This window comes from Pelecanus crispus, chromosome 3, assembly GCF_030463565.1.
Source record: "Pelecanus crispus isolate bPelCri1 chromosome 3, bPelCri1.pri, whole genome shotgun sequence".
Classification (NCBI taxonomy): domain Eukaryota; kingdom Metazoa; phylum Chordata; class Aves; order Pelecaniformes; family Pelecanidae; genus Pelecanus; species Pelecanus crispus.
In genome coordinates this window covers 71,296,876-71,322,286 of record NC_134645.1, presented here as the reverse complement: position 1 = coordinate 71,322,286, position 25,411 = coordinate 71,296,876, and the positions used below count along the sequence as shown (strand labels likewise).

General features: G+C 38.6%; 1 protein-coding gene across 1 annotated transcript in view; it reads right to left on the bottom strand.

The window, feature by feature from the left end:
• The window catches only part of PTPRK (protein tyrosine phosphatase receptor type K), a 421,483-nt gene that overhangs the window by 30,707 nt on the left and 365,365 nt on the right, over positions 1-25,411 (bottom strand). Inside the window, exons 14-16 of the mRNA XM_075707712.1 lie at positions 5,633-5,771; positions 4,475-4,516; positions 2,296-2,325 (exon numbers count right to left, since the gene is read on the bottom strand). Coding sequence (XP_075563827.1) covers positions 2,296-2,325; positions 4,475-4,516; positions 5,633-5,771 — 211 coding nt within the window. The remainder of the gene's footprint in view (positions 1-2,295; positions 2,326-4,474; positions 4,517-5,632; positions 5,772-25,411) is intronic.

Sequence of the window (25,411 nt, the reverse complement as noted above, 5' to 3'; positions counted from 1 at the left end):
TGTTTATCTTGCATTTCTCTGACTAAAAGGACTGTTTGCTCTTCCTCTATTCTCTAATAACTTTTAGTATTCTGTGCCGCACCCTAAGAGTAGACAAAAGGAATATTAGTGCAAATGACCCATCAATTTACTTGTTAAGTCCTGGGAACATCCACCACAAGGGACCTACACCACTCTCTAGGCCAGGGAGCACTTCATGTATTTGCATATTGAAGAAAATGTTAGGATTGTTTCTTAAGTTAATAGTCTTGGTTCACAATAAGAGGCCACTAAGTAGGATATAGATGGACAAAGCACTCCTGAGAATAACAAAGATTCTTTCACCGATCAGTCTCACCTTCTTACTTTGTCCCCCATCCCCCCCTTTCTTTTCCCCATTTACAGATAGACTAGTTGGAAAATTGCTACTCAATAACTCCCTTGCTACAAAAATCCCAAAGGTGGTCTCTAAACCTATCATTTTTTCATCAAACCCTTGTGGTGTACATGAGGGTTCTGTGTGTATCAGTCGTTCAGTGAAAAGTAAAAAAGCAGTAACAGTTGGATGTCCCCCCTAAAATGCTTTACTTTATACATTTACTCCACACATTCGTATTTACTTAAGAAAAGCTGTTTTAAATGATACTCTGGTCAAAAAAATGAAGACCATCAGAACTTCCAGAAGTGAAACTGCTTGAGCTTTATAACTGGTTCTCAATACTATCAAAGCTTACAGAAAACTGGCATTTCTAGTTCAGACTGTTTTTTTAAGTTTCAAAGCCTTTCAGATAGTCTCTATACACTGAAGATTGCCTTTTTCTAATGCACCTCAGAAACGGAACAAAAAGACTATTACATCTCCTCTCTTGACTATATTAAGCCCTTCTTTGAAGCATCACTTCGTAACAAAACTTGCTAGCTACGCTAAATAAATCAACAGCTATTAAGGCTTTCAAGTTATTAGCTTATTACAGTAGCTACTTTCTAATTCTTATGCTCTCCTTCAACTCCGAAAAAGGCCCATTGTGTTGTAGCACCGCAACCCAAAGCTGCTGGGAAATGGGAAGACAGCTTTATTGTTCAACAGCTCCTGGCTCCCTCGGGGTTTGATGACTTCTTTTTCCTTTCCTTTTTTCCTTCCTTCACTAGGCTAAAGGCACATGCAATCTATGCTTCAGGAGAGTTAAGCAAATTGTTAGGTTAAAGTACTTGAGGCTGACAGAAAGTGTAAGTGATTCTCATTATCTGCTAAAGGATCCAGTTGGGTGAACCTGCGCAGGTGGGTGTTTCAGCGGGAGCTGGAGGGGAAAAGTGCTGCATCATAGGATGAAACTGTGCGGTTAATTATCTTGAGCTGAAGCAATTGTTATTTAACAAGGAAATTATAATTTGTCACAATAAACCGGAGAATGACAGTTAGCTAAGCCAGCTTAGCTTTTTTTTTATTCTTAAGTTTGTTTAAAGAAGTCAACTAATCTGCTTAAAAATGTGGAAGAGCATCATCAGACACCACCGGTTCATCGAAGCACTTGATTGCATTCTTAGATCCCCTCTGAAGTCAAGGACTTTACGCGTTTATTTAAAATGAAGAATGTGTGTAACTGCTTTGCTCAGTCACAGCCAAATCTGCTGCAGCCCTCACAAAACCACATTTGGTCAACACGTATAAAAAAAAGTTTGCTTTAGGAGCAAAGCAACGTCATAAAGCAAGACCCCCAATTTAAAATATGTATGGAAAGCACCTTACAAGCAACAGATGCAGACCACTTCACAAAAAATATTTCTCTAAAAAAACAAACCCCAACCAACGTTGGTATCACAGAGGCAGATGTGTTGCTCTGCCCCTGGTAGGGCACAGACCTATTTATAAAGGTCTGGCGTCTGCCTACAATCTGCGTAAGAAAAGCGGTGCACAGGATCACTCCTGAACTGATACCCTAAGAAAGAAAAATTTGTGATTTACAAGCACAGTTCTCTAGCTAGGAAATGGGAAAAGAGGTTTTTTCCTTAGTGTGATGTGTCGCTGTGAATCATAATGCAAATTAAATTATGATTATAATAAACCAAAATGATAGTTATGGAAAAAACTGTAGCAAAAAGCAGAAGTCTCAATATACAGTCAGAAATACAATATCCCTTTAAAAAAAACAGGGTAAGAATAACAGGAACAATGATACAAGTAATTTTTCAAGCCTGAGAAGAAAGGTAACTATCAATAAAACTTTAGGAAAATTATGGAGACTGTTTCTCTTTTTTAAAAAGGGATACTGCATCTTTAAAACATGTAAAATAGTAAGTCACCCGTATTCTACTTACAGATAGTAGGAGTAAGAATAGTAGCTCCTCCTGGCAAGCAAATCACAGACAGTGGAAAAAGAGAAGCAATGGTGAATGAAAAGCGTGACTCTGTCACATTCAATAAAGCAGAGAAATGTGCGTTTAAAAAAAAATTGAAAAATTCATGTTTCTTCAGTTAGCATTTCAACTTGCTCATGCACAAACTAGCCTTACTTTGCCATGCAATTAAAAAAAAAATACACTAGCATATAAAAATGATTTGTTTTTTAGAAAGATCACTTGAGAAAATTACATGCTGAGATTTCATTTATTGCCAAAAAATTTGAAAATTAAATGGATTGTGTATTTTCAACATGCAGTTCAGCATAATATAATGATTACCACCTAGATGTCATGACAAAATGAACAGCTGTGTACAAATCTTGTGCCGTAAATATGCTTTTTACTTTTCAGTACAAAAACTAAAGATTGCATTAATAAATACATTTAATCAGAAAACAAATTTCATGTCATTCATTTTAACATCTTTATCGGTACACAGGTGTATGCATATATGTTTGTATGCGTACTATATGTAGCTATATGAGTACACACATTTTAAAGAATACACGTTTACAACAGATATGTGTGTACTGACATATATACCACACATTTCCTGAATGCAAACATATGTTTTCTATTTTAAAAACTTACAATTGGAAATGCTGATGTAGTCATGCTAAGCATTAAAAATATGGAAGGTAAACAAATGGAAGGAAATGAAGGACATTTGGAAAGAGTCCAACAATGACTTCGAAAATAAAAATGGCATTGCTTGTTAAAGATGCAGTATCCCTTTTCTTAGCTGGTTTGATTACTCCAGTAAAACTCTGTAAGAGCTGTTAAGAGCTTCATTCAGGAAAACTTCAAACCAATTTGTATAAAATGATCAGGCAAAGCCTAAAACATCTCAAGCTCATGAACAAAACTGCTTAGTGCTCCGTTTTTCAACAAAATGTAATGCTGCATTTAATCAGATTGAGATAGCGATGGCTGTGCATCCGGCTTAATAAACCAATGAAAATGCAGAAACCATTTTTTTATTGACTTTTCCGTGTAATAAGCTGTGGTCAATTCAGGTACCAAAAGGGATACTACATAATGGATCACTGAATATGTACACTACAGAAGATGATTCAAACGGATCGGTTTGCAGTCCCATCGCGACTAAGTGAAGTGTGTTTATGTACGTGTGAATGTGTCAGGGTTTTTACAGCTGTTCCTGGCTTCATTATATGAATTGACCTGATTCACTAGATGGACTGAATTAACTCAGGTATACAAAGGTTTTCTATGCTTTTTGTAAGAGACCTTGACTAAAGCTGGTATTAAAAAAACCCGCCCACTTTCCCTAAGGGGGAGGAGGAGGGGACGGGAATGGCACCCCTACAACTTACGTGATAGACAACCAATTAAACTATCATGATGAAAAATTGCCAAACATTAAAGATGCATTAAACAGGTTAATTTCTCACCTATTCTGAATACAAAATAGTACAGGATTTAGAAATGTTATGTGCTTTAGAATGATGATCAAGTGTCATTCCTAAGAGGGTACTGCCTTCACAGGTTCAGAGAAAGGAAGGGGAAAATGGCGAAATTTTAAAATGTCATTTCATGGACATAATTAACTTACTTTCATCAAACAATTCAACAGTGAAACTATGAGTCTAAAAGGACTCTGAATGCAAGAGGTAAAAAGGATAGGAAAAATGAACACATTGAATTTCAAGCTTTTTTTTTTTTGTTACCTGCAGAACTAGTCAATCCCATCTGGAAGTGACTGACCTCATATAGTGGTAGACAATCTCTCTCTCACACACACATGTGCACACACACAGAGTCTTCTATTAAATATGAGGGGACCACTGCCACACGCACTGAGAAGATGCTACTCCCCAGCACATACCTTGCAATAAAGCTATAAAATAGAGATTTCTTCCTCAAAGCTGAAAAACAACTTTTTGTTTGTTTGTTTTTCAAAAGTTGTGTAAATAAAGAAAATTGGCTAACTGTATGTCTTTTTTGCATATGATGAGTTAGACCTTTTGCATATGTGTTAGTTCTCAACCACAGAGGTAAACAACAGAGAAAAGTAAAAGCACTTTTGGGAAAAATCACATATGTAGCTAACTAACACAGAACACTATAAGCATACCTAATGTTTCTAATGCAGACGTTTCTTCTCCAAGTTATATATCTCCAGGGATAATTGTAAAGAGGCAATAAATTAAAAAAATCTAATGCAAACCATTAATTATAACATATAGAATGATCTTAGGTACAATTTTCATTTTTTTTCTTAATCTTTAAAAATAATAGCAAGCTGTATTTCAGAGGAACTTTCGCAACATTTACAAATACACTTTTCATTAAGACTTCTGCAAAAGGCAAGGGAACGCAATGCACACGCCACTGGAAGACAAAGGTCTCGTTCTACCCAAGAGAAATCAGCTTGTGCCCTGCTAAGGGGACCCGCCAGGGAGAGGGTGCACAGAGAGAGGAATTAATTTCGATGCTATAACTACGAATTTATAGAGCCATATTATGAACTTTTATGCCAGGTTAAAAGAGTTGCAACCACTGGGAAGTCAAGACTTAAAAACTGAACGAGAAATAGGGTAGCACCATTTACTATAGGGAAGAGCGTTTGGATACGGAGTTAGCATTGTACAATGCCAGAAGATGGCGATATTGTTTACTGTCTAAGAAAGCGCTAACAAAATTCATTCAAATTAATACACTTTTAAACGATTTCATGCACTAAGGACTCACTAGATAATTTTACAGTGATGTGGTATGACTTTTAAGAAAAATCTCCAGGTTTACAAGACCATAGACAGAGGTATAAAATGACATTATTTTCCAAGTTGGATAACGTACAGATACAAGTAACTCATTAGAGCTGCCTATAGAAAATCAAATTCATTAGGTGATTACAACATGAAAAGTGCAGTAAGTTATTCTTTTTTTTTTTTGCTTTTCTTTAAAAAAAAGGCTCCATGAATTTCAATCCCACCCACTTTAATATTCTGTACATTACTCTTAACTGCAACTTAAAACTACTTGGAAATAAGTAAGTATGAGAAAATGTATAGCTATGGGATCCCAAATATAAAGTAATCCTCTCTTTAAATCCATCATAAGAATCACAGCAAAAACAACAGGAAACACAAAAGTCATCCAAAAGCTGATGTGAACTACTGGTCCTGAAACTTTTTTTTTGTAATGACCTGTAAAAAATACCCATTTAGTTATTGTTGTTTGAAATAGAGAGAAAAAAAAAAAGAGGGATCAGCACAGATAATTTTCTTACCTTTTTTTGACGATCAATATGACCACAAGGAGAAGCAGGATGAATACCAGAATTCCAGCACTTATTCCTGCTATTTTCACCACTCGATCTGTTTGCTTAGCCGGATCCGGAATCACCTCAGGTTCTTCTGTTGCTGCTGCTAAATGCATCAGAAAAGAAGTTGCTTAAACATGTAAGCACTTGACTCATGAAAATCATCATTGGTGATCATTTCCATGTATGTGTGTTAACACAGTAGCAAAAAATATAGATACATGTATCGCGTTTATACACCCACAGACACGTATATAGATAAGCTTAGATACACTAAGTTTCCATCTATATGCCATACACATTCGCAACACCAAGTATATGACTATATATATGAGTCTATACAGGTACATACATATATGTAATTTCATGTGTACAGAAGAAGTGCATATGTATTTGGATTTTCAAGCAAGTTACTGCATTACAAAGCAGAAGTATGTTTTCAAAGAGACAATCTATCCACTAAATCACCATTGCTTCCTTTGCTGTTATTTTTTCAGATACTAAATATGGAATATTTATCATGGACTAGTGAGATTACACAACTCACAAACAGTAAATTAAACTCTCTTTCACAAGCCGCAGCCAGCGCTGTAAACTCTAGTCCTTTTCTCTTTCCCCCAATTTCAGTCCACCTTTGTATATTAATTCACCTTACAGCACCTGGCTGGAGATCTGCATTCTACTGGGAATTTTGACTCTCTAAATAAGGCCATCCACAAAGCCAAGCCTAAAGTCAGCATTAGTTTTATTTCTGTTTATAGGTCCTGAAAAAAAAAAAAAAAAAGAAAATCGCTGGTCTACACAGAGACGAAACCACTGTGTAACACAGCTGAGTGGGCTGAGGCCACAGGTTACAGCAGAGGGGAAAACAGAATATATGTGAAAGCGCACAGCCATTCAGTCTGCACCTCTTTGCATCACAGCCTGGCGTACAAAGGATCAGGAACATGGGGGTTTTCAGCCTGGCAAAAATATCAAAAAATATAAATAGGTTTCAGCCAGGGGTAAAATCCCATGAGGTGTCTACTTGTAAAATAGGAAACAGCTCTTCAGTTCTCTAGTTCTGACTTTCTAAGTCTGTGGCTTAGCACTTTGCCTTTCCCCTGCTCACCGGCATGGATGGGTACGCGTGCTTGCCTTCTCTCTCTGACCCTTCTGCTCTCACTCTCCACCCGGCATGCAGCAGATGCCACTTAACCTCTCCCTCCTGACAACAGCTGCACGTGGAGTAGTTACAAGCTGTTGGTATCGTTATGCCTGTATCATTACACAGAAAATGTCCTTTACTCTGCGACTAGGATGCTTCTCAACAGACCACCAAAACAAGCAGAACGAAAAATGAGGAGCCATACCAGAGGAAAACCACTGCTCTCCTGAAAATCTGCTCCATAGGCCTTTCGGAAAGCCAGTGTAGTCAGTACCAGGGATAACTGGTATCTAATACTTTCTGGTTTTAACCATGTTACTCAGACCATTTCTATTTGGGTTCCATGTGCAGGAACCTGTATTGTCTTTTGAGGGAAGGATCATGCTGTTGTTTAAAATCACTCTTTATTACTTGTTTCTGTAGCCTCCATCTCAGCAGTATCTGACCACTTACTAACAACATACCCTCAAAGCAACCTTCTGAGTCAGGAATGTGCTCTCTTCCAGACACCCATGTGAGAACTAGGCAGACAGTGAGAGATCTGGCAGTGCTTTAATCATAAAACTTAATCATCATCATAAGACTTCATCATCATAATCATCTCTCTCCCCTACAGCTTGAACTCTGTCTGCTGAGAAATACTAAATGCTTCCTCCTTTGTGTAAATATATGCCTGCACGCACACTTGCATACATAACCTGCGTGGACTCAACACTGTATGTTTTGTTTGTACTGTGTGTGTTGTTGAGGTATCTAGAGGTAAGAGTCAGGATCAGGTAAGTGGCGTGTGTATGTATAGCTGCGTACACACAACACGTACTCACACACAAGCTAGAATTAATGCTGGCTACACATATGATGCCGTCTAACAGAGAAAATGAGGGAGATGACTTTTGAGGTGGAAGTGGGAGAAGAAGATGTTCGAGATTCTCAATGCTTAAAATGAATCAACTCCCAGTCTACTATTAGCTGGGCTGGATATGACAAACATGAATGAACATTTGATAAGCAGTAGAGCCAAAAGGCCCGTCAAAAGACCAATTGGTCAAAAGACCAATCAAAGCTAAAATATAAATGGCTTTATATGCCAACGGGAAAAACCCTCATGTTTGCTGTAGGGGAGAAACAGCAAGGACAGGGGAAGGGTAGAGAAGGGAGCATGCAGGAGTGGGAGAGTTGCTGTGTCTGGAATCGCCATGGGTACAACGTGAGTGCAGCTGGGTAGCTCTGACCTAGCGAAGGTAAGAACTGCTCAAGCTGCAAAATAACTAAGGCTTGAGCAAGAGATTTAGTTGTGTGGCTGGAGGTTTAAGGCCATGTCTTTGAGAGATTTCAAAATATGAATCACAAGGACTGGATGTGACCTGAAGACGCACTTCAAAAGTTGAAGGCTCAAAAATACATCCAAAAGTACAGGCTTTGAGCCTTGATCAAGGCGGTGGTATTTTCACAGGAGTGAGAGATGAGAGAGTAGAGGGGAAAGAATGAAAGACCTGTCTCACACTTCCCTGGAGAAAGATAGGACCCTTATTGCTTGATAGAGCAAGCTGCAATACAGGTGCTTCTCAGAGTCATGTTTAAAATTATTGCTTGGCCGCTCACAATGTTATTTCATTCAGAAAAGTTACCTCAGAGAAACAACAATACACTTCTCAGAAAATCTGAAGGAAAGGTTACTGAGGAAGTTTACTTATTCACCTAACTTAGGTGCTGGTGTTTTATTATATATTCTGTAAGAAATGATTGAGTTTGGAACATCAGTAACTGTTCAAAATGCAGAGCTCTGTCCAAGTTTTTAGAACAACAGTGGAAAGCCAGGAGGATATCAACTGCTTGTCCATTTATTCTGGTTTCCTTACACCAAGGGGTTTGAAGTAAGAGACAGTAACTCATTCCATGAACTTTAACGCTACTTATGAGATAAAGCTGGCACCCACTAAAAATGTACTATAGAGTCCTAAATTAGTGGAGAAAAATTATATTATAGTCTATTAGTCATGGACTAAGCAAGCGTGTAACCAGTGGTTGAGCTTCCTATATCCAAAATGCTGAAATCTGTGGGCAAAATGCTACCCCTCTCCCCAGTATCAAGAGAAAAATTGCTTTTGACTCAAATGAAGCCAGGATTATTATATGCATGTTTCCAGCAACAGATAATATATGCATTCTCTAGACTAAATGTTACATTTGGGGACTATATGAAAGCAATTATAGATATAAATCACACTGCAATCTATTATTTATGTGTATGTGCATTGTATGCAATAAAGTATATTATTTTGAGGAAGCCATTGAATGTAGCATAGACTAATTTAATGAAACATGAATTTGAAAGTATTTTATATTACTTGTGTTTTCTTTTTGATAGTTCAAAGTGTATTGTAATAAGCATGTGTGAGCTTACACATACACAACCAAAGGACAAAAACATAGGAACCTTGTGCCTATGTGTTAAACTTACATGCATATGTCAGTGTCTCCTGGTTGCTGATGGCACAAGGGCTACAGCAGCCAGAAATTCTGCTTAGTCTGAGAATTTGCTCTATCCTCTAGACTACAAGACTGTCAGGACTTTTCTTTCTCTGAAGTGGCTCTTCTATAGGTTGAACTGCTGGTTTTGCCAAACGAAGCAACTCAACTAACCAAGTCTTCACGAAGGGCAAATCTTGCCTAACCAACCTAGTGGCCTTCTATGATAGAGTGACTACATCAGTGGGCAAGAGAAGAGCTACTGATGTCTTCTATTTGGACTTCTGTAACCCTTTGACACAGTCCCCCACAACATCCTTCTCTCTAAACTGGAGAGATACAGCAGTTAAAAATCGAATTATTTTGATAATTGGAGCTAACTACTGTCTATTTCTAAACAAGGTAAAAATGGTCTAAAATTATTTAAATTATAAAAGCACCTGGTTTACTAATTCCTAACATTCCTTTTTAGCAACCAAGTCCTGCAATCCTTTCTTATATCTTGAAAGGCAGAATGTATAAAAAGGTAATTTATCAATTTTAAAAAAGAACCTTGCGTGGCAACAGAATGATGATCATATGAAAATGGACTCTCTATTGGCTATTAATTCCTTTGGCCAGCCTTACTCTAACAGATCTGCAATTAAATGTTAATTTTTAAAATATACTTGCAATATTGCTATATTTTTCACAATTTGACCCTGTCAGTCTAAGAAGACATAATCCTACAGTTTTCAACCAGCTCAAAGTCATCTTGCATAAAATTTGCAAGAAGCGTTTCTGATCTGAAACAGAGAGTTAACTACATTTTTCCCCCTTATAAGAATAGCTGCCTACACAGAAGATTTATGAGCTAGATTGGGAGGAGAACCCTGGATTTAGCAACTTATCCACTTGCCTTTCTTCTGAACTAATGAACAGTAACAGCAATCATATTCCACAGTTCCATTCACAAAGTTCATAAAATAACTCTATCCAGTGATTCTGGCTCTGTACTTTGCCAATAATAGTCACCGCATAAGAAGTAGTTTTTGTTGTTTTCATAGATACTGAAGGACAACAGTCAATCATTTGACCTCTGTGATCAATAGCATGAAGTTCAACTGTGAACAGCACTAAATTAGACTAGGATTTCTAACGCTCTCAGGGACAGTAAAATTCTAAACAGTTGGTGAGGTAGAGTCCATCTTAGCCTCACAATTTTCTAATGTACTTAATTACTCTAATTTTTTTAATCTTGTTTTTAATCAAATACACCTAAAAATCCAACACCCACTTCTGAAATTGAGTGTATGCATAATATTAATACTTAATTCTTAAACTATACCGTGGCATAAGGAATCCAGTCACGGCACATATTGCTTTCTTTTCTTCTCCTTCCTTCTGTGGCTCAGAATTTACACACAGCCTTGCAAATTTGTCAGAGAATTTATGAGACTCAGCACAAAATCTATTCACCTATACCTTCCTAAGGAGATGGTGCTGGAATCAAGATAATGATATTCTACTCGCTCATTCAAACAAAATTATTCAAGCAGAAAATTCTGGTAGGATTTTGCAGGGCTGCTTGTATGGTACCACTCAGAGAACAGCCAGCCTTCTAAAAGACAGCTTTTAAATCAGAGGTTTTGAACAAGATTTTATACGTAACCTTCTCACCATACCATTTGACTCTCTTAACATTCACAGCATTTTATGCTGAGTTTCCTTTGTGTGAGCAAGGGAAGAAACTCTGTTTTATGCATGATTAAAGCTGCTATTTTATTACACTGCATTTTCTTTGAATGTTAATTTCTGTTTGTGGCAGATCTTTGAATTCTCACAAACTGGTGTTATTGCTGCATAGCTTGATATTCAAAATAGCTCTGCCTGAGATAATCTGTTCTGCACCTTTGTTACGTGGCATTCAAAAACTTCTAATTAAAACCAGGAATGACGTCTGAATGAGTTCAACAAGGTAACATCAGGATAAAATCAAATGAAACTGGAGTTCCAGCCAGCTCTGGCGATGTGTCAGTCTACCACCTGAGAAAAGGGCTCTCAGAAATTAAGCGAGATTCTCTGATGAATATTTTGTTTCAGACTGGTCTGCCCTGTGTTTTAATCATCCGCCCAGAAAGACCGTTCTGTCTCCATCAGTTTTGTTTTGTTACTGCTTTGTTAGAATGATAATCATTGTGCAATTAAGGAAATTTTTAGAAGTCTGAAAGTTAATTAATAAATTCAAGTTCAGAGAGAGAAGATCTGTAACCCCTTTTAGCTTAATTATGTTAAAAGAAAAAGTCTCAGATGATTCTATTTGATGAAAACACTTGAATGTGCTTTTGCAGGGATGGGGGAGATGGGATGTGCAACATGTTCCAGCAAACTATGCACACGATTCATGAGGTCTGACAGATTTCCTCATGTGAGTCAGTTTGGTACACCTCTGGCCTGTCTTTACGACTTTTCTTTTTCAGTTTGAAAGCTGGAGATACATTTACTGGGAAAGGAATCCCCGCAATTCCCCCTTCTCTACATCTTCCAAAGACCTTCTCTTCTGGTGTACAGCTTCTGGGAGATGAAGGCAAGCCAGAAATTCACTAGTTTGGGTACATCTAAGCTGTTGCTTCCACAACTCTAAATTACAGCTTCGCAGGGTAGCATTATTAAAAAGAAAAATTGTATTTGATTATGAGCTGAAAACGTGATTCCCCGAGCTGTGCTTTGAAGTGTCAGGTTCATCCCTGTCACCATGGTAACCAGGGCCCACGGCTGCCCCAAGGAAAAGAGCTTAACAGGCTCTGCCGGTGAAAAGGGGGGTGCCCGGCACCACCAGCCCCTTCTCCGCACCCATACTGAAAGAGGAGGGTAGCGAGGTGATGCTTAGATACAATCTGCTGCCTCACTTCGTGTTGAAACATACTGCGCCCATCTTGGTCCTTACATGTGTCCCTTGCCAGGGGAAAGGGGGAGGCGTTATAGAAGCTACCAGCTATGCCTAACAGAGGGGGTCCTCAAGGCCCCAAAACTTTGTGATATTATAAATTAAGCCCTTGTATGAAAAAAATTAGATACCACTGTCCCCTACATAAAAGGTCACTGCTGCAGAAATGGATAGAGCCACTGTTTCAGAGGCCCCTATGGCTCCTTCTGAAAGAGCTTTTTGATCCCTCTCAAAGGATGGCTTATGTGCAAAAATGAAATAAATACAGCTTCAGGCAACCTTCTAGTCAGATTTGGGATTGTGTAAGATGCTCTTGAAGTTAAGCACATAAAGTCCCACAGGTGGCTCTGCATACAAATATGGTGCCAGGTAAACAGGTGACCACCTGCTTACATAGCCTGCTTCCAGATAATGTAGAAAAATATCCTGAGCTTACATTACTGGATGCACAAACTAGCACAGCTTATCTTGCCATACAATAATGAGAATGCTACCCGGAAATTCCAGTATATTATATACATTTGTATACAAAATACCCGTTCCTGACGGGTATTGTTAAGCCCTCATAAGTGTAGGTGTATATTTTATTTTGATAAGTCATATATAATAAAAAAAATCAACCCCATCGTTACTACTCTCCGGGACTTTCAGATCAGTCCATTGACTGGTACTACTTTGCTAGGAAACTACAAGCAAAAGAGAATCAGGTGAACCAAGTGTCTGCTGCTACTAGGGACTGAAAGTAAAATTAATGAGGACTCACTCTTGCAATGTTCCACTGAGAAGCAATTTAAATTCACAATGACTACTCTGAAAACAGTAATGTCCATGAATTTATAACCAATTATGAAAGAGTTGACCTTAAAAGATTCAGAAGTATCAAGTGAAGAAAGTGCTGAATCCGTTTGCCTCACAAACTGTGAAACCTTGGACACGTGCGGCTGAACCGAGCCAAAGCAGGAACAACGCTGAGGAGACAATGTTCCAGCAACACTCTGCCCTGCTGCCCACCGGTCACATTGAAAGAGCAGATTCGCACCTTCAATGCATTTCTACTACATCTGCCACTAAGACGTGCTACTTGTGCATGTACTTTGTAGGCACTTTACTATCTTCCAAAATACTGCAAAGATAGGATTCAGTTATAGGGAAAGAAGACGGTCAGTGCATCTGGTTGTACAGCTTTTGTTTTGCAAGTTATTATCCTCATGCAAGAGGCAGCTGTTTATGTAGAGATAACTAAAGCTAGCTTTAAGCGAGCTGGCTCAGTGACGCAACTGTGTCCCCAGGACACAAAAAACTCTGGGTGAATGCAGATGGCAACTGTGACAAGGTACTTTACACAGGTGTCCTGGTTTCGGCTGGGATAGAGTTAATTTTCTTCCTAGTAGCAGGCACAGTGCTGTGGTTTGGATTTAGTAGGAGAAGAATGTTGATAACACACTGATGTTTTTAGTTGTTGCTGAGTACTGCTTATGCTAGTCAAGGACTTTTGCAGCTTCCCATGCTCTGCCAGGTGCACAAGAAACTGGGAGGGGGCACAGCCAGAATAGTTGATCCAAACTGACCAAAGGGCTATTCCATACCATATGACGTCATGCTCAGTATATAAACTGGGGGGGGGTGGCCGGGGAGGAGCGATCGCTGCTCGGGAACTGTCTGAGTATCGGTCGGCGGGTGGTGAGCAATTGCATTGTGCATCACTTGCTTCGTATATCATTATTATTATTATCATTATTATACTGTTACTATTATCATTACTATTTTACTTTATTTCAATTATTCAACTGTTCTTATCTCAACCCAGGAGTGTTTCTCACTCTCACTCTTCTCACTCCTCCGATTCTCTCCCCCATCCCATCGGGGTAGGGGGAGTGAGCAAGTGGCTGCGTGGTGCCGAGTTGCTGGCTGGGGCTAAACCACAACAACAGGGGTGTAAGTTGAAGTTACACCGTCAGCTTCTAGTTCAGTTGTTTTAACTGGGACAGGACACAAGATAAAAACGTGGGCTAAGGCTTTTGAAATGGCACCTCTCAAAGCAAAGCGCAAACTCCCAGGGCAGAGGAGCACGGCCCTTTCCTGTGCTGCAGCAGCACTGCCCAAGAGAGGGGAGACTCCTCCCGGTTGCAGAACATCATTAAGTCGGGCAGAGCGGTGCTTGCCTCTGGAACCATCAACTCCAAAACATACAGAACAAATGGTGGTGTTGGGTTTACACAATGGAAACACATCCCACGGATAAATTAGAGTCTACTCATTAGCCTGTTGGACACCTGAAAATCCATGAGACAACCTTTTTTCTTCCCTCCCCTTCTGGCCTGCCTTACCTTCAAACCAAATGAGAACAAATCTTTAAAAGCAATCAGAATACCATATTTTGGGGGTTTGGTACTGTATTTTTTTGATCTTTGAAGTTTCTTCTCAGGTCATAATTTCAAAATTGTCACCGACTGTGCAAAGGCTAGAGCCTTACCGTGAAAAAATCCTAATCTGTGCCAGAACTCAGGTTTTAGAAAGCTATAGGCTGTCCTAACATACAAATTGTGGACAATACTAAGTGCTTGTTTCAAAATACCAGGGCTCATCCCATAACAGCTGCACGTTTGAAATGTTGGAGAAATTAAGAGAAATACCTAATGCAATTTTCTTTTATTTTGAAATCTGGTTAATTTTCTGTGTGTTGGAAAAAAACGGTTTTTAGAATTAGACTTTCTTGCACCACTTGGTGCACTTCTTTCAGTAGCCAATATGGAAGAAGAGGTCTAAAGACTCATACACATTTTTTCACTGTGTGAGTACTAACAGACTTTGAAAAGGATATGTAAAAAAAAAGGTGTAGAAATACATAACATGCATGCTGTAAAGTATCAGACTCACACAATGAAATCTAAAGTACTATTTCTCCCTGATTTTCTAGAAAGGTGTATTGGTTGAGAATGGTCCCCTAACACTCTGATGCACCTGATCATAACCATTTAGCAATGACTTGTTGGATGGACTGTTACCATTTCTTAAGGTCACTGTGACTGCTTCCTGTGTACAATGGGTCTGTTATTAGACCTGTTGTAGCATTTTTTTCCCTGAGAACATACAAAGGCAGCCTGCCTTTTGGTAATGAAGCCATTTATTAACTTTTTTTTTGGGGGGGGGGAAGTGTTAAGTGTTTGGCCACATTACAAATTAAAAAAACTTTCAAGTTTTACTCTGAACAAACAGCCTACTTTCAAAAACATGTGTTTTTAAAAATAAATTCTCACTTGATGTTAGCTATAAAATTTCAGCTATGCAAAACACTGCATTAAGAAACTATGTGGTTTTGACAATGACTCCCATATGGCTTGTTAGCTCAGAATTAAACTGAAAAGAATATTACTATAAAAGCAATGTTTGGTAACAAATATACAAAATACCTCATCTTTATGTGCCTTTTCAACAGGTAACATTTAAGAAGTTTAGTAGAGAAAGTACATTATAATGATCATTATCATTTATATATGCATGCAACATGGTTTATGGGGAAAAATATTACTCTCAAATGTCTGAAGTTCCATTTTGCTATATTTATTGAAAATAACATTTTGTGAATAACTTCTGCTAATTTAAGCAACTATAAAATTGTAAGTGAGAATTTACTGGTAGTGTAGGAGTTGCAGAGTTATTGCAGACCTATGCAATTACACTGAAGGAAGCAAGGACAGCTTAACTCTCCTCCACCGCAAAACTGCAAACCCTCAACCCAAACTATACTCACTCTAGCTCAAAATACAGACATTCCCAAGATAGTTTTTCATCTTAGATCAAATGCAGTGCTAATAACATTGAGGATGGAATCAAAAGACAAAGGCAATGAGGAGGAATGGAAACAGCGTTTCCTTCATCCTTTCAAAAAACCCAAACCCACACAGATTAAAGTTTATCAGTGCTAAAACTAGTCTTTAATAGCCTCCATTGGTTATTAGTATCCCAGACTCTTACTGTCATGACTGTCAGCCTTCAGTATTTTGTTTCCTGTAAAATTTGGTACTTTTTCAAGTAAAGTGAAAGAGTAAATACAAGTACCCCAAAAAAATCAAAGATACTGTCTTTCACATGAATTCTATTCTTCCATCCTGAGAAATTTTTTGCAACTTCATCAGTTATACAATACTTCCTTGACATGATTCAGTATCTATAGGACTCCTCTGGGCTAGCTGGGAAACATCACAGGATGCACTGGTGTGCAACGCCCATGGCAGAGAATTTTCCTTCTCTTTAAAATCTTCCCATCTGAAGAGCATCCACTCTCAGGAAGTTACATGGGTCAAAACTCTTGAGGTTCTCCTGAACTCCTTAGCACTAATAGGCATCCAAGAAGCTGGAGGTCTGGGAGCATGAGGGAAAGGCAAATTTCCTCTTTCAAACCAACTGGGTATCACCCAGCTGCACATTGCAGCGGGCTTCATGAACTGTCTCAGCCATTACCCTAATTATGCAGTTGCTCCCAAATCTGCTTATCCAAATATATCTGAAAGGTCTTATGTCAGCACTTTAAGCTAGGCCACCTGATTTTGCACTGAAACATCAAAGCAGTGGCAGTTATCTATGCTAGTTTACCAGCTGTGACGTGAGGGCAGCAGCCTTTAGTCGACTGAAAGCTTTGACATCTTCCGCTACACCAACCATTTGAAAAACAAACATGTTACCTAATCCTTAAACCCTGCGTAAGAAGTCACAAGCCTGTTTATAGGCTTGTTTACAGCATTTGACATCTAGAAACGCGGCCATAATGGCACTGCAACAACACGCAGCTAATGCAATGATAACTGTATGAAAAACCCACATTGATGTTCACAGCTCTGGGTTGATTGCCATTGACTAGCGAGTTCAGATCAGGACCTGTAATGACATTAAAAGCCTTTCATACTGTGTCATTGCCTCTCTTTCCACGTATCCCTATATTACTAATATTTCAAAGAAACTTTCAAGCAGGAGGAAGAGGTGGCAGTCCTGCAGACTACAGGACAAAACACACCTGTGAGAAAGATGACTGTTAATGTGTATTGCCACTTTCTGAACCCTTGGCTCTACTTTTTCACATTTTTTCTTTTCATACAAAAGTCTTGATGCCTTCAAACCTTAAACTCTAATCATTTTTTCTCTTCTGAAAGAAATATAAGACTTTTTGTTATTTCCATTATTCAAGTAAATACTCTCACAAAACTGCGATGGGGAAACCAGATGCAATAAAGAGCCTCCATGAATAAAGTTAGATGAACTTTTCATACCTGGCATTACACTGGTTCATAAAAAGCAAAGATTTTTTAACTGCACAAAGCTTACTCTGACAGAAGGCAGCCAGGCTGTATGAAAAGCAGCACTGGGCTGTGCAGTATGCAGAACTGAAAGGTATCAGTTTGAAAGTGGATTTGTGGCCCCATCGGCTGCGTGTTTTGTGGGTAGTGGAGCATTTAGTTGTTTTCATCCAGAGGATGAAATTAGCTGCTCTCTATTGGACATGCCTTGGGCTGTTGCTTTCCCAGCTAGATTCTCCAGGAAAATACAACTGTATCAAAGGAACAAAAGAATATACCTAACAAAAGCTTTAAATCCACACGGAAGTCAAAATAAATGAAGCCAACTATAACATGCAAATATTGTATTATGATTTATGTAATGGGTTGCTGGCAAAGAAGATTACTGTACTGGTATTTATGTTTTAAATCTGGTTTTAGGGTTTTCAGTCAGTTGTGATCTGATTAAAATGTGACTGATTTGGAGGAGAAAATCACCTTAAACTGAAGGAGTGCCAAGAACTCTTGCAGACAAGGTGGCAAAAATATATATACTGAGGCACCAAGCTTTGCCTAACAATGAGCAAACCCAAATTTACATTTTAAAATAGGATCAAAAAATTTAATTAAATGAGGACTAAAATGAAAACTATGTGCTCTAGTTTTCAGACACCCAGGCTAAGACACACCTCTATGTACCTCATTTAAATTGTCCCTTTGACAAAACGTGACTTGTGATTTGAAACACACAGGCCACTCCACAGTGTGAGCTCCCATTTACAAGTGGGTATTCCTGACCATCCACAGCAAAAAATGGCCTTTCTTCTCCTCAAGACAGTGAAAAATGGCTTTACTCAGTGACTGACTTGATATGACTTTCATGAATGACTCACTTCAGTTTCTTATTCCTTAAAAAACAGGCAATGTTATCTATCAGCTGTCTTAGAGACAGCTGGCCAGAATTTTCAAACTTGGGTGGAAGAAGTCTCCCTGACATATTCAGACAGCACCAACACAGGAGACGACTTTCAGATGGCTTGAGCACCTCTAATAAATCAGATCTGCTGTCATATTTTAAGTATCCATGTTTGAAAAGAAACGTACACCTGGGGAAACATATTAGCCAATCAACGCAATGACAGTATCTCCAGATAAGACCTCCTCTTGCCTGACTCTGCTGTAATAACAGGACTAGTATCACATGAAAATAGTGCAATCCTGTACGATCATGTCTGCTACTTACAGAATACCACAAAAGTCCAATTAAATACAAAACTGTTTGCATACCTCAAGCATTCAAGAAATGGGAAGTGGAGAATAATAATGTATTTCTGAACCAAACATTAAACAACTTGGTGCTACATTAAACTTCATAAGAAAACTATAAAAGCATTTTTTGATCACTAGAACACTTTAGAAGGTAAATGTTTATCAAACAGTTTTTTTCAGCAGGACAAAACGCTGAAGAGGAAAAGCAAGAAATAAAAATGTAATTTGATCTAAAAATCACATATAACAATAACTTGCTTTCACCCTGCAATAAATATAAATCTTAGAAAATCTACAGTATTAAAGGTGAACTGTCTTTGTTATCTCAATGATCAATTAGGGGTAAATACACCTATCATTACCCATTGAAAAAGAAGAAGGGACCTAATAATCTTTCAGTTTTGTAGAACCAGGTAGGTTTTACTCAGTGTAACTGGTAAAAATAAATGTTTGATTCTGTGCTCCCAAACTTGCTGATACATTTCCACTCAGCTACACGTGATATTCTCCGTGGAAAATAATTCCACCTTCTTTCACCTACAAAGACAAGTGCAAAGCCCTGCACTTCGGATGGTAACACCACACCATGGTACAGCCTGGGCTTAGAAAGCAGCTTTGCAGAAAATAAGGAAGGAGAGAATTGATCTTGTTGCCATCTTCAGCTGCCTCATGGGTGGATGGATGTAGAGAAGACACAGCCAGACTCTGCTCTGAGAGATGCACAGCAAACAGACCAGGGGCAACAGATATGACTTGCAATGAGGGAAATCCCAAAGTAGATAGCATGGAAAAGAAAAAAAATCACAATGAGGGTGGTAAAACACTGGGGCAAGTGCCCGAAGAGCAATCTCTGTCCTTGGAGACATTAAAAACTCAGTTTGACAAGGCCCTGAGCAACCTAATTTAACTTCTAATTTAGATCCAATTAAGCTGAACCTGCTCTGAGCAAGGGTTTGACCAGCTGACCTCCAGAGGTCCCTTCCAACCTGAATTATTCCAAGATTCCTACTTTATACATGAAGACACCAACTGACACTCTGTTCATCTCACTGCCCTAAGTGGTAATTATTGCCTTGTTTTTATAAGCACAAAAATATGTGAAGCAGTATTCTCTGAAATGCAGGGAATGCAGTTTTAGCTTTGTATTTCCTCCAGTTTCAGTATTTCACTTAGATTCATGTTTGAGGCTTTTTTCTAAGGCTGTCGCAATTTCAAAAACAATTCTCTAAGATTCAATTAGAGCTGGCTCCTGGGCACTTTTTAAAGTTGACTGTAGCTTTAAGCATCTGGCCCTAAATATTTAAGAAAAAGCCTCATGCTCTGGTTTGCTACAAGATTCTCAGTGGCCACTGATTGCCTATAAAGATGAAGACTGCTCTTCAGCTCCTGCCTCTCAACACAAAGAAGTGCAGAAAGCCAGTGGAGAAGAGACATTAGATGAGTTAGTCCTTGCGTACCAGAAAGCATCTTGATCAGCTGAAGTTTCATTAACTGGGAAAGGGGATAGAAAGCACCCTTTCAAGCTGCTATTAATATGGCTACATACTGGGTAAAAGAACTTATTGCCTATAGCATGTGATTGCTTTTCTCCCTGAAACACTCTCCTCATTTGCTTGTGGACTTCTCCCCAGGGCCCCCCAGGGCTGGAGAAACCCTGCCGTAAGAAAGAGTGCGGAGATAAAAAAGGGGCGATTCAGGCTTTAGCAGCAGAAAGACAGCTTGTGGTTAAAGGAGCTGCCCTAGGTCTGACAGGAGAATGAAAATACAGAGACATGGCAAGGGAAATCAGAAACAAAAAGAAAAAGAGTCTGCAAAACAGATAGGCAGAACAAGGAAAACACGATGAAAAAAGAGTTGGGACTATTAGGAAAACAGAGAAAGAAAAAAACCAGCAAAAAAGAAAACAACAAAAGAAAGCAAGCATGAAACACAAAGAAGAAGAAAGGGTAGTGGTTGACATAGAATATGTTTAAAATTCTTTAGTGATAAAAATAAATTATTTTTGATGAAATCAATGATTTTTGATTGTAAAGGTCAACTTAAATTGGACTTGAATTGTATTCCCTTGCTACATGAATCTGAGCAATTCGTGCCAATGAAAAGAGAAGCAAACTCAAACATGGATCTCTGTGAGCAAAAGAAGCTGCTTCTTTCTTTCCTTCTTTCAGAAGGCACAACCCCAGACCTGTTGCAAACATTACTTTGTGCACTCTAGAAAGGCCATCCCCTGTGCTGGTTAGCAATGGGAACTCCATATGCTACTACCCGTCCTGCCACACGACAAAACCACCACGTAACTCTGCATAAATTGTGTGCCTTTCAGTGAGACAGGCAGAACAAGAACGTAAATAGCATCACAAATCATGTCCAAAACGCACTGTCAGATCTGCATGGAGTGATTTACAGATCAACCTCCCTGTGATATGTATTACCTTGGGTCACTGAAACTAAGTCTTCAACTTTAGTTGTAGCAAATATGCTCCTTTCTCTTTCTTACCATGTAGTTAAAAACAAACCGACCAACCAAGCAAAGTCACTGAAATGAGGCAAGTGGTGTTACCTTCTACTTAACAGAAAAATGTCAATGCAGACCTTGTCATTTAACCTCCCCCCCCGCCCCAATCAAACAACTCCTGCCTCAAACTACTGCACTGCTCTAACCTGTGACATTTCTTACAAGGTTTTTAAGCCTGTCTACTTTTTTCTAAGCATAAAGAAATTATTTCTCAAAGTAATGTTTACTGACCAAATGAACGAATCAAAATGAGATTAAGCCTAAATATAAGCAAAGCAAGGAGCAAATTTCAGAGTCCATTTACTCTTTTAAATTTTTTTTGTATTTGGATTGTAAATACAGAGGCATTTTTTTAAAAAACAGTTCACACTTTTTAAACTGAAAATGTTCCAGTTTGTTTCAATTATTTTCTACATTCAGCTACTCTCTTGAAACCTGGGAAATCAAATAACTCCATACACATCTGAGAGCGGACCTTCAGTTGAAATCAGCAGGGCTATGCCAATATGAACAAACAGAGGAGTGGTTCAACCACTCTTAATAAAAACTCCTAAAAGAAAAGCCTTTTTTCAAGTCTATTCATCTTCTGCTTCATCAAATGTAGTGAATAAAGATGACAATTTAAGGACTTTCAGTTTACATAAAAGCAATGCCTACTGCAAAATTTTTCAACAATTTGTTAGATGTATTGGCTCTAAGCTCCCAGCAGAATCATACACAAAAAAATCTTATTTTCATTCATTTACAGCAAAATGTATTTATGCCCACTAACCAAAAAATACTTTATTAAACATTCATAGATATTGCAGGTATTTATTAAATCAGTTTCATCACCAGAAGATTTTTTTTTATATAATATCCTTTTTCTATCTGTTATTGAGCGCTTGTAAAGCGTTTTTCAAGAAACAGTAAAATACCTGAAATGTTTTACTGCATAGCAATACACTAACTAAATTTCATTCTCACTCAGCTCATTGACTTAACAATGTTTACTTAGCGAACCTGAATTCAAAACATGTTTCATTGCATTGAACCATCTTACACTGATCTTGACTTTTGGCAAGGGTAAAAAGTACCATTAATATTTAAGAAACTTTAATTACTATTGCTGACTGAAAACCCAGTGACAGCAACAGCCAAATTCAAACAGGTTTTTTTGAAGAATCCAAATATTCCTCATCCTGTAGCCCTAGAAGAATTAGCTTTTTATACTGGCAGGTACTCCCTCATTAAACCCAAATATCCTTCTCCCATAACATTGCCACCATGCCTGAGCTACTGCAGGCGCGTAACAAGTATAAGAGTCTCCTGCTCAGTGTTTTGCAAAGACCTTTCTCACATGTTTGGCCCATCAAATACTCCAGTAACAAAAGATTTCAGCTTGGATTTCATTCCTGTCTTTAATGTTGGATGAGGGAAGATTCCAGCTGAGACTAGGGCGAGTTAGGTTCAGAGCTGGGTTATCCCGGCCTTTTCATACGGGGCTCCTTGTGCACAAGGGTCTGTTCCAGCCACCATGAAATAAACAGAAATAGTTTGAAAATCACTTCTAAGGCTAAAACAAGTCTTTTCACCTCGTCTAATAGCTTAAAAATTTCAAGAGGGATGTGGGCAAAACAGTAAGAGAGTAGTAAGCAGAGCCTTTCCAGGGATGTTGAACTCAAGGAATTTGGGGGGAATGCAAATGTGAAGTAGTAGCTCTGGAAATTGTATTTTTTCTCCTTTTCTTTCAAAGGCTCTGTTCTTAAAATCCAGTTAGTTTCAGATACCTGACAGGGAAAAATAAACAGCTCATCCCCCTGTGCCTGTTGTTTGGTTTTTTTTTTTTTTCCCCAAATTTAGACCTAATGGAGGATTTCATTAATATGCAACTTCCAGAACACCAAATTTGAATCACCCCTGTAGGCAGACATAGCGGAAGGAATTTTGCCCAAACTTTCCCCAATCTTCTACTTGAAAAGACAGTATGCTGAAAAACATAACCATAAAATGCAAGCATTCTTAGAGAATGTATTGGGTCTGGTTGGGGTGGAGTTAAATTTCCTCATCACAGTCTGTATGGTGCTGTGTTTTGGATTTGTAACCAAACCACTGTTAATAGCACAGGGATGTTTTAGCTATTGCAGAGCAGTGCACCCACAGTGTCGAGGACTTCTCTTTTTCCCAGGCTGCCCCCCCAGCAAGTAGACTGGGGGTGGGTAAGAGTTTGGGAGGGGACACAGCCAGGACAGCTGACTCCAACTGATCAGTTGGAGTATTCCCTACCATATGACACTGTGCTCAGCAATAAAAGCTGGGAGTTTTGATTTTCCAAAGTAACCCCGGCTCAGAGACTGGCTGGGCATTGGGCTGTCTGTGGGAGGTGGTGAGTGACTGCTTTGCATCACTTTTTATAAGATAAACAAATCTTTCTCTCACTTATTAAACCGTTTTTGTCTCAGCCCACAAGTTTTCTTACTTTTGGCTCTTCCGATTCTCTTCGCCATTCTGCTGTTGGGCAGAGTGAGTGAGCAGCTGGGTGGGTGCTTAGTTGCTCGCCAGGGTCAACCACCCCACCCCTCTCCCCCTGAAAAGTATACAGAGAAGGTAAAAAAGAGCAACAAAAAAAAGTGTTTGAAATCTTAGCAAACAAACCAAAAAAAAAAAAACCAAAACCCAACTTATACCACTGACCATTTATGTTCAGGTTGGTCATCTAAAAACAAAAAGTTATTTCTTCTTCTCCATTTAACAAAACCTATTTATGCTGCTCTAGTCATTTAATTACTACATTGTAATTTACATGCCACCTCTCCTTCTAGCTGAACCTTTAAAAATCTTTTCAGACTTTAACTTGAGATAGAGTACTCCTATTTAACAGCTGAAAAAGCTGCAACAGAAAATAAACAAGCCTGGGGGTGAGAAGGGTCTCACACTTGGGCTATAAATGTTTGCAGATAAAGGTAATGTTTGGCGTAACTCATACTTTCCTCAGTGGTTTTTTTTTTTTTTCCCCTCCTCACTCTGCTGTTTTTACACCAAGGTAAGATAAGGTCATACCAGGTTTGGTAACCAAAAAAAAGCAACCTACACTTACTGGCACTCCTTCACACATTTCTTTTTCCTATACCTATCCTTCCTCCTTTTTTTTTTGTTTTTCTCCTCGGTATTTTACACAATATTTCAGATTAAATGATTTGAATGAGACTTGAAAGGTAAAGCACTCCAGTTTACCACTACTATTTTTTTTTCTCTATAGCTACAGAGGATGAATGAAAAGGGAATAAATGACACAGTAGTCCTTTCATACCCTCTTCTTTTTCCAAGAGCATTCTTTTTTATTCCCCTTGCTTTCAATTCAACCCATTCACAAAGGATTAGCATAACACATCTTTTTATGCTTGTAAGGGTTACAGCTGTAGTCACTTCACCTCATCACTTTACTTAGAAATCCTGTCTCCAGAGGAGTAATTCGATTACTCATGACAATCCAACTTCTGCCTAACCAAATAGGAATTCATTATAATGCTGTGCTGGTGCATCAGTTTACTGTGAGTGGATGGAAAAATAAAACCCAGCAACATGAATAGTTGGTGTGAAAGGAAGAAAGCAATTGTCACATAACAAAAGGCTACCAACAAAAGATAGGATGACTAGCAGAAATTCTTAGTTCCATGGGCAGGGCAGTCTCCAAACTAGTAATGATCTGTAGCTTTTAAAAGTCTTGGGTTTCAAATGGGCATGGAAAGTCTATAAATCGATGAGAGCATCCGATTGCATCCATCTGACTAGTCTTTAGAAGGTAGAGGGCAAGTGTATGTAAAAACCCGAGACGGAACTTTTACACAGGCTGAGGAATCAACACCATCTTCTGTTGGCAGAAAATACCTGTATATGCACTCATGCTAGTCCTTACAATGGCTTCTCTTGCTCTCTGCTTCTGAAATTCAAAAATGTACATGAAGCAATCTGACTGCATACTGCTTCAGAGTAAAACTAGTACCATCCTTAGCAACTGACAGTGGGTAAGGATAAAAGAAAAAAAATGAGGACAACTGACAACTCCAAATGACTTCCAGTTGTCCATATGCCCACAAGCATAAATCTAAGAAAAGCTCATGCTGATTGTGGCACAGAAGGACAGCACTTGGGGCAGAAGCACAGATGCCAG